A 9,789-nucleotide genomic window follows, 5' to 3' on the forward strand; every position below is an offset into this window, starting at 1 on the left:
AAAGCTCTGAATTAAATGGAAAACCTTCATTTATAATCATGCAACCTGTTCCTCCTGTAAGCTGCACCTACTGTATGTTCCCACCAGAAGACTTAGGAGTCTTAATTAAACCAACTGTATTGGACTCTGAAACTCTGACAGAATTGCCTGTGCAACATTTCCCTCTACCTCCTTGCTTTTGATATTATCAGGAATAGAAAAACCTTTTCAGTCCTGAAACAAACAACCAAACCAGCCTTTCCAGCAAACCCCAGGCAGGTGGGTTCCCTGAAAGAGGCCGGGCCTCGCTGGCAGCATCCGTGAGCAGCCACATTTCTGATAATGTGGTTTCCAAGGCTGAGGGCAGAGCTGTGCCAGGATACATACAGCTTTTTGGCGAGCCCTGAAGGCAACTGAAATGCCACTTCAGTGGGCCTTTCTCTTAGAGGGTAGAGTAGCCAACTCAGGTGGACTGTTCCCCACATCCCTCTTCCTGCAATGGGAGAAATTATTCACCTGGTCCATCTGTGGCAGTGATTGCCAAACCTGCTGTGCACTTTCCTATGAAGACAACCACTGGAAAAATTAAAGAATCACTTTGCTCCCACTTCTAGCTTTTAATAATTTTATTTCTTTAAGAAAATTATTAACATTGTCTGAAATTTGGGTTTTGTTCCCTTTTGAAAACAGAGCTAAAACAGATATAAGAAAGGAAGTGACATAATAAGTAAGATTCATGCAACAATATTTAATTTCATTTGTTGGACTAACAAACTTTACTGTGGGTATTTTTGTGTCTTGGTCCAGTGTTTCTCCCTCTGCTTTCTGTAGCTCTTGTAATCTGGAATGATTTGAGATTCACAGAAGGCCTTGTTGCTGATGAGTTTCCAAAAGTTAAATGGGCGTCCGATTCCATTTTCTGTCAATAACTGAGAAAAGTGGGCAAAAAATGTATGTGGGCTTTGGATTTAATAAAAGTAGTATCTTAAATTTGTTAGTTCTTCATCCAGAAAACACAGTGAATGACTCACATGTAGAATAACAGGTGTGTAGCACCTTTTTATGGATATCCCATCTGGCTTCCAGCTGCTGCTGCAAAAAAAGCGTATGGCTCTCCTGTATCCTCCATCGTATCTGAGAGCCCTGTACAGATGTCGTAGTGTATGTGTAGCACTAGGTACTTATGTTTAGGCACCTGAATGTGCCCTTACTTATATAAGTGTTGAAAAAAGTCTATTGTAGGAGTTTAGACAGTTCTAAGTGATTGAATCTGTTCTTCATTGCAGTTGATGCTAACACATGGGCACAAGTTATTGCCTTGTACCCGACTTTAGTAGAATGTATCACCTGCTCCTCCTCAGAAGTGTGCTCTGCTCTGAAGGAGGCACTGGTTCCCTTCAAGGACTTCATGCATCCACCAGCACCCAAGGTACAGAATGGAGAGTCTTGACCCCGTAAGACTTGGTGGTTTTTTTTCATTTTTGAAGGAGAAAAAGTATCCAAAAATGTTTATTCCTGGGTGAAGTTTCTCTGAGGAAATCTCTTGTGACTAGTACTTTGGCAACCAGTGCTGACCGCCTTTTAACTGTACTAACAAGAGCTCAGTAATTCATGAATACAGGCGATATCTCAAAAGTTCCAGAGTGAGTAGCAGTGCAGACTTTTAATACATTTAACTGAATAGTTGGAATCATTTATAATCTAATGTACTTGCTACAGTATCTTGAAGTGGTGATTGAAAAGTGGGCTTATGTACAGCTTGTTGTGTATGTGTTAATGATGTAATTAAAAATATTTCAATTCAGTCAGATTTATTGGGCTGGTGTTTTGCACCCTTTTTTTGAAGTACGAATTGTACTAAAATTTTATGCAAGATGGTACTGTAACATTCCATATATCTGTAACCAGCCTTTGTAAACAAAGGGAACTGATACACTTGTGTGTATAATAAATGGTACAGTTCTGTATAAAATAGTTGCATTTATTATTTAAATTCTTTTTAAAATATTGATAATGTTAAATGCTTGAAAATGTATTTATTATGAATAAGTTGTATGCTTGCATTTTTACTTACACTTTGCCTTCTAAACTGCCAGGTATGCTCATTCATATCTGATCATGTTGTTTTTGCTTAATTGAATGTATCTTTTCTGTGGCCATTGAACATCTAACAAAGGGTCATATGACAAAGGATTGCAGAAGCAGTCAGGAGTCTGCTGATCTCCAGCTTCAAAGTAGTTGACCTGAAATAAGTTTGAATATGCAGAAATCCACTGTAGCACTTCAACACTACCATACCTCACTTTATAAAATACTTGTTTCAGATGCTTGTTCGACTCATCTCTATCAATTTTTGTAGTTGCAGCCTTGCTTTAAAAAAATACGTATTTGAGGGTTGTGAGCCTTTTTTGACCTCCTTGATAAGCATCACAGTCTTTGAATCATGACTCAAGAAAGGTGATTTCAAATATCTGAAATATTTGGCTGTAATATTTTGTTCAATAATTTTAAGTGCTTTGTTTTGTAATGCCTTTACAACCCAAACAAATTGTTCTAATCTTTTAATTATTGACTGTGTCTGATATAAAACCATGAGAAGTGTATTTTTGAAGATAGCTACTCATTTAGAAGTGCAGTAAAATTTGTCATTAACAAAATGTGAATTTGTTTCACTTTCACATAATACACAATTGAAGCAAAACACTTTTAGTTGTATTGTTTAAAAAGTTTGTGACTTAGCACTTAAACTCTTATTTACTTAATTATGATTTAAACAATGTTCCACCTGTATTCACATACTTTCTAACCTGTGATGTGAAAGCACAAAGGCTAAATGTAAGCTAACAAAGAAACAAATGAAAAAAAAAGAGAGACAGGTGCCTTTCTATGGATTTGAGAATTTCAGAGCTTTCCTTTAGGTTTTTGTTCCTTAAAGACTTTTGTAGATATTAAAAGAGATTATCATGTATAAGAAATGGCATTTTATCTGTTTGCTTTACATCTTCCCGGCTAAAGAGACGTTGAATGGTACATGCGAATAGAACCAAAAGTTGTAGGAGCTTCAGGTAGCAGGTGAGATGAATGGGGCAGGGTTAGAAATACCCCACGTGAACAATGTTGTCCAAGCACCGCTTTGAACTGCTTGGTCCCAGAAGGGTCCAGTTTATGGTCCTTTTAAAAAGATTTCTGTTTCAAAGAACAGTAAACGTTGCAGAGGCTTCAAGACCTTGCAGATTTCTCTGTCACCAAAGTTGCATGGAACTCAATTGTCAAACGTGGATAGTTTTTAGAGAACACACAGTTTACATTAAGAAAACAAATGCTTCCCATTAATAGAATTTATGTCAAAACAGCTTCTTTGGAGGAGCAGTTCCAGTATATTGCAGAACTGGGTCCCACGTACAGATAACAACATAATCCATACTCTGAAAGTGGCAAGTGCTCTTCTAATTACTGGAAGTCAAGGTCCATGAGGTCATTAAAGAAACAAAGTGTGGAGCAGGAAAGAAGGGTATTAATTTGGTTTAGAATTTATTATCCTAACCAGAATTTCTGGAAAGAGGTGTGCAGACCGAACTGTGGGGGAGTTTATTTCTAATTAGTTTCTAATTGATTTTTCAGTGACAACACAGAAGCATTCTGTCCAATGAAGCAAATCTTCAGCTTTATCTGTATTTTAAAAAGGGGGCATGTAAGATTTTCCTGACTCTAGAGCTTAGAAAATTTACCACCTGTGGACATTCATCTTCAAAAGGTTTTGAAATAAACTACCAATAAGTAAACTTCTTTTCCTTTCCTCTTAATTACAAAATGAGTAATATTTGTGCTATTTGAGGCATATCAGACATGCAAGCTGAGGCTGACCGTATTCAAACTGCTTTCTTGTATTTTGTATAAATAGGTTAAGAATTAAAAGCTTCTTAGTTTAGAAAAGGGGGGTTTTTGACTAATTTTGTCTGTGAATAAGAATTACTCCATTTCCTGTGCCTTCTTGTCCAGCACTCAAATATGTCTTTGAACTTGAAGTATCAGTTTCTTTTTTCTACCTGTACTTTTTGCTAAATATTTTTAGGGCTTCTTTGATGCAAACAGCATTTTTGAATATTTAAATTTCACATTTTTACGTGTTTCTAGCAAGGTAAATCTTGTTCCTGAAGAAATGTTACCTGTTGAGTAGACCCATGTCCAAGTTCTTTTCAAGTCTGTAGGATTGTTTAGTCATGAAAAGTAAAACATGTGGACATTTTCATGAATGGGATCTGCATTGTGTCACCGAAATCAGCTAGAAAAGGGGTACAGCTGACTGCGTTGAAGTATGTCAGCTGGAAGTCAGAAGGTAAGCATTAATTGCTTATTGAATGTCACTACAATCTTCACCTTTTTCTTCTTCTCCCCAGCTTTAAAAAATATATGGACTGGGAATCCAAAGACAATGTGTGAGGGTCTTACATATTATTAGAAAATTCATATCAAGATTTTGGATTACTTGGGAAAACTTGTATGTCTCAATGCCATGACCATTGCCTTAATGTACACAAGGATTTAAGATCACATAGTAACTCTGATTTTAAAAAAAAAAAAAAGGAACGGATGCCTGAAGCTGGGAACTTCTTATGAAGAATCTTGTTCTTAGAAGTAACGTACAGTAGTTATTTGCATATCATCAGAGATGCTTATCTAATGGTTCTGTTCCCTTGTACATGCGCTTGCTTCCTCACGTGCTTTATTGGTCAGCTGTGGACTGTTACTGGACATTATGCCGCATGAAATACATGGTCACCATTAGTTATTTTACAAGAGCAAGTAGGAGTACATCTGTGAAACTGTAGTAGTTTATTATCATATTCTGCAGATTGTGAGGGGCTTTTTGTTTGTCTAATTGTTTTCACACAGATTGCATTATTTCTTCTTGTCAAGTGGCAAATCTTCTCATAGCTGACCTTGAACTCTTCAGGCAGGATATTTTTAATGAGGTTAATGCCTTTCTTTTCCTCAGCACATGACAAACACAAGTAGTAGTCATCGGTGTATTCTACAGAAATTCATTTAGAAGTTCTTGGAGGGGGAAAAAAAGTACGTTTTCTCCTTATTTGTTCTGGTACAACTCTGTTCTGTGTCCTTCACTACTTGTTCACCTCAAATTTGCAGCTGGCCACTCATTCCCTACGTGGGCAGGCACCTTCTACAACCTTCAACTTGAATGCTCCGGAGTCAGGTGAGGTTCTACAAGCAGAAGAAGGAATCGCTGTGCACAGCTGCATTGCGAGTGGTGCACATTCTGCCTGCAGATAGTGCTGCACTCCTGTACAGCTGCTCATTGTGAAGTGTGTCAGAATGTTACAAATAAGGCAGCTGGGGTGCGAGGAGTGTTTAAATTGGGATCCCAACTAGTGCACACACATGGCCTACATCTGTACATGTATAGCATTTAGTTTCCATCAGCAAAATATTGATAATTTGTGTTCCCTGAGAAAAACAAATTTTAGTTGGACTTCTGCATAGGTGAAAAGACTTTCCTCCTAACACACTGGCTGATAATAACTTCCAGTAACTTTTTGTGCTTAAAGAAATGAGATAAATTAATTTATTGTACAGTGTCTTCAGAAGCAGTGAGTTGGCTTAATTAATATTTCATTGTATTCAGTAGAGGTTCTGCTGTTTGATTTCACAAGGGGAAAAAAATATCAGCACACTCTCAAAAAACTCCAGTCCACCATGTCTAATTCTTTGGAATTTTCTCAGTTACGTTGCCTCACACTTGAGTAATTTTGAATATATGGATAATTCTTAGAAGTTATTTTCAGATTACATGATGACAATGCTAGGAAGTTCCAGTTGTGTTCTTACATGCAGCAGTGAGTTCTGCTGGCATCCTCGTTTCTTTTCCTGTTTGGTTGGCTTTTGTTTTTTACTTCGTGATAATGCCAGAAAAAAAATCAGAATTATTTCATATTAGAGTTGAAATAGAAGCATTTGTCTATAGTACCTTTATATGCCACTGTACTGGTAGCATTCTTCTTTCAGCATTTAAGAAGTTTTACTTGTTCTGAAAAAAGGAATGTACACCTACGTATATAGCTCAGTATATATATCCTGGTACTCATATAAATTTAATTGAGACCTTGCTTATTGTGGCAAAATGTGAAGTACCAACTCTACTCAAGGTTCTCCTGTCTTCTTCACCCTAAAGAAATTCTAACATGCATTGTAGAATACTGTTTAACCTTGTTCTTAATGTTGTCTATCTAGATATATCTGTAAGAGTACCTCTACAGAAATTCTAGTTTCTTTTTCTTGAAAATAGTATCTTGGAAATTTACTATATGTGAAATAAACCATATAGGAATAAATCAAGTAAAAATATTAACAATGTTTACAGTTTATGAAGTCATCTCTACAATCATGTGGAATAAAAAGTAAATTCTTCATAATTCCTATTTTGCTTAGGCATTGGGCCATTCAAGTGATGAGGTCTGTAAAGTTACACTTCTGTTCATGCACACAGCACAGGCTCCTGGAGCAGTGACTGATCCTGTTTGACTAAACATTTCTTGTTGAAGCAGAGCTTAACACCTGTGTGAGCAGTGAAAAAAAAGCCCAGCTGAAGCATGAACGTCATCTCTCTGTTGAACGTGCTATTCATTTGGATTTTGAGACCATTTTCAATTGTTCCCAATGTAGCACTATAGAAGTGTTTGTTTCTTTGAGGTTTCTTCATTTTACCGTTCAGATCAGGAGGACTTCATAAGCTGTGCACATAAGCGAGAATTCATTCCAACCAATTAGTTGCTGTTTATTCCTTCTTTTTTTTTTTTTTTTTTTTTTAAGCTAAATTTAAAGAAACATGTTGCATTATTTTCTTTTGTTTAGAGAAAGCAACCAGTTCCTGCAGAGTCATCAATACTGCTTAAGCTGTACAGCACAGTCCCATTATGAGCTTTTACCACTCAGGAGCAATCTGGTAGACATTTCCTTTCTCCTTCTCCAAACTAGTTACTGACCAGCTTATAGATGGGAAACTCTTAATGGACATTTGTCTGATCTCTTTAAGTGACTTGTAAGTGCTTACTAACATTAACTACTTTATCACATACTATTTTGCTATCTGATCTGTTACTTTAAGATACATTATTGAGGAATAATCAGATACACCAGTGCTCCTACTTTCTCCCTCGATCTCCCACATGTTTTCTGACAATACTTTTCTGTGTGTGCATTTCTTCAGGTTTTGGGGGCATGGACTATTTGTCTAGACAGTATTTTGCATATCAGGGCAAGAGCAAGACCAATTAAAATGACTGTAAAAGTCTGTGTAGAATATAGATTTCATTTAGGGAGTAAATACTCTTTAGGGTTCACAAGTTTGTTCCTGTTATAAATGTGTGCAGTACTGATATAACCATATTACAGATGCAGCATTACCTTCTCGAATGTTGGAAAGTGTATCAGACAAGGCTGCTCATTCCTTGTGAAGAAATACAATAGAACTCAAATGTTTCTTTGCTTCTTACAGCCTTTTAAGTTTTATTTAGTTGAAAATACAGAGATAATTATGATGGGAGTGATGTACAAAGAAAGGATCTCTCTAGATTTTGAATTATACAGAAGTCTATCACCCAAAGTGGTGAAGTTGTTTGAAAAGTAGGAAGAGGAAGCTGGTGCCAGATGAGTATAGAAATGGTCAGGAAGAAGGAAACTTTATAGGATAGGTGAAACTTAAAATCAGCTAAGCACATCGCATGAATCTTCAAATGGTATCAGAACTGGATGACTGAGCAGTGGCTTTTTGTATTTATACCATGAATGGGCATTATGTTACAGTAGAAAGTCTGCAAGGGACATACAGAAGATAAAAGTAATTATTTCCTCTTTTTGTCCTTTGAAGTCACTCAAGGATTAATACCATTATCTTCCATTGTAGAAAACTGTTTTGCAAATGTGCATTTTTTTTTCGTTCCAGTGGGGGCTTTCAGGTTTATTTTAACATCCAATGTTCATTAGAAACATTTGATTAAGAACTTGGCTGTTACTATTGAGTGTTACCAATACAGAAAGTCAAGTTTTGAAGCAGCCTTGTCACAGAGAGTGCTAAGAATTGATTGTAAATACACGTGGTTGTTCTTTGGGAAAAGAATAATTAAAGATGCTTCACTGGAAGCTACAGTGTTTTATTAAAAATTTAGCTTAAAAAGAAAAACCAAGTAAATTAGAGGATGAGAAGCTGAGGAATCTAAATGTGGGCTAATCTGGTACAATACTCAGAATTTCCAGGCTCTGTCCAAGAGCACAGCTCTGATCCTGGAAAGGAATCTGAAAAGCCCATGCTAAAAATTTTGCTTATATGAGGATAGCTTTCTCCAAAACCAAATTTGCAACAGGAATTATCATTAGCAGAAATGCCCCTGGTTTCCAGAGGTGCAGAAATTTCAGATAATAAAATATACTATGTGTATTTTCTGTCCGCCTAGTCTGATCTTTCATTCTGTCATTGTATTCCCTGTCACTTTTCAAGGCGAGTGTATCACAAACGGTTACAGTTTGAACACCTGTGCATAGTACGTGTATAGTTTTGTGAAGGAATCAGCTACAATTATGAAGAAATCGGACGGTTTAAGACAACTTGGGTAAGAAAGTGAAATTAAATATCTGAGATTCTTTAGGATAGAGGGAGAACATAAAAATAAAGATCACTGGACTTCAAGAAGGCAGACTTCAGAAAATTGCTAGGTAAGATCTCACAGATGTCTTGGATAAGGGAGGAACTGAGGAGATAAGACAGTTCCGTGGAGATGCGAAGGTCATGACTGAAAGTATATCCCAATGGAGGAGACAGGGATTCGCTGTCATAAGAGACCAGCTCAGTTAAATGAGAAATTTCATTGACTTCAAACGCAAGTTGAGGAGCCCTGCAGAAGGTGGAAATTTGGTTAAAATCAAAGAACAGTGTTAACAGATAGGGATGAAAGTACATGTGATACAACTGCCAACTGACAGAGGATATACACATAAGTAGTAGAAGATTTGTGCTAACAAAAGCGCTGACTAAAAAGAGGACAGCTATTGACACAAGTGATCCTGTGTTGGTTCAGATTTACAATTTGTGTGCTGAATATTTTCATTTCTTATAGTGATCCAAAAAGTCAAAAATCAACTGCCAGTGTATTACTCATGCAATTTGAATGACAAAACTTTAAGAAGCTTAGCTAGAAGAAGGAAAACAGGATAGAAAATAGATATATTATCAAATTCACTGGGCCTGAAGAATTTCTTCCTGGTGTTTAAAGAACTAATCTGAGGAACATCAGCATTTTTAAAATAATCTTTGAAAACTAATGTAAGACAAGAAGTACCAGATGACCGAAAGAAAGGCAAAAAACTAGTGCTTTAACTTTTTAAGGGCAAAATGGAGGAGATGAAAAGTATAGATCAACTGGCCTGACATTCATTCTTTTTTTTTCTGGCAAGTAAAAATGAAAATCTGCCGTTAGTATCAACAAGGTATCCATGACGTGCATTAACAAGCAGTAGTTATTTGCTATGATCAAGTCACAGAAACCCAGTCTCGTTTATTTCTATGAAAAAGTGACAGATTTTGTGGATGGGGATAAGAACTAGTTGCTAAGTATTTTAGTAATGCTTTGGACACTGTTTCACATGACACTTTCATAAGCAAACCAGAGAAACAAAGTCTGTCCAAGAAGACAGGACACTAAAAGTCAGTATTAGTTGATCAGGATCAGAGTGTGCAGATTGGGATTCTACGTGTAGTGTCTCTGCATACAATGTAAGGATAAGAGAGTGTGCTTAGTA

At 36.6% G+C, this 9,789-nt stretch overlaps 1 protein-coding gene across 1 annotated transcript in view; it reads left to right on the forward strand.

The window, feature by feature from the left end:
• MON2 (MON2 homolog, regulator of endosome-to-Golgi trafficking) overlaps positions 1 to 2,948 on the forward strand; it is a 78,443-nt gene extending 75,495 nt beyond the window's left edge. Inside the window, exon 34 of the mRNA XM_080358500.1 lies at positions 1,266 to 2,948. Within this exon, the coding sequence (XP_080214626.1) occupies positions 1,266 to 1,429 (164 nt within the window). The 3' untranslated portion in view covers positions 1,430 to 2,948. The remainder of the gene's footprint in view (positions 1 to 1,265) is intronic.
• Positions 2,949 to 9,789: the final 6,841 nt, after the last annotated feature.

This window comes from Nesoenas mayeri (genome assembly GCF_963082525.1).
Source record: "Nesoenas mayeri genome assembly, chromosome: 1".
In the NCBI taxonomy this organism is placed as follows: Eukaryota; Metazoa; Chordata; class Aves; order Columbiformes; family Columbidae; genus Nesoenas; species Nesoenas mayeri.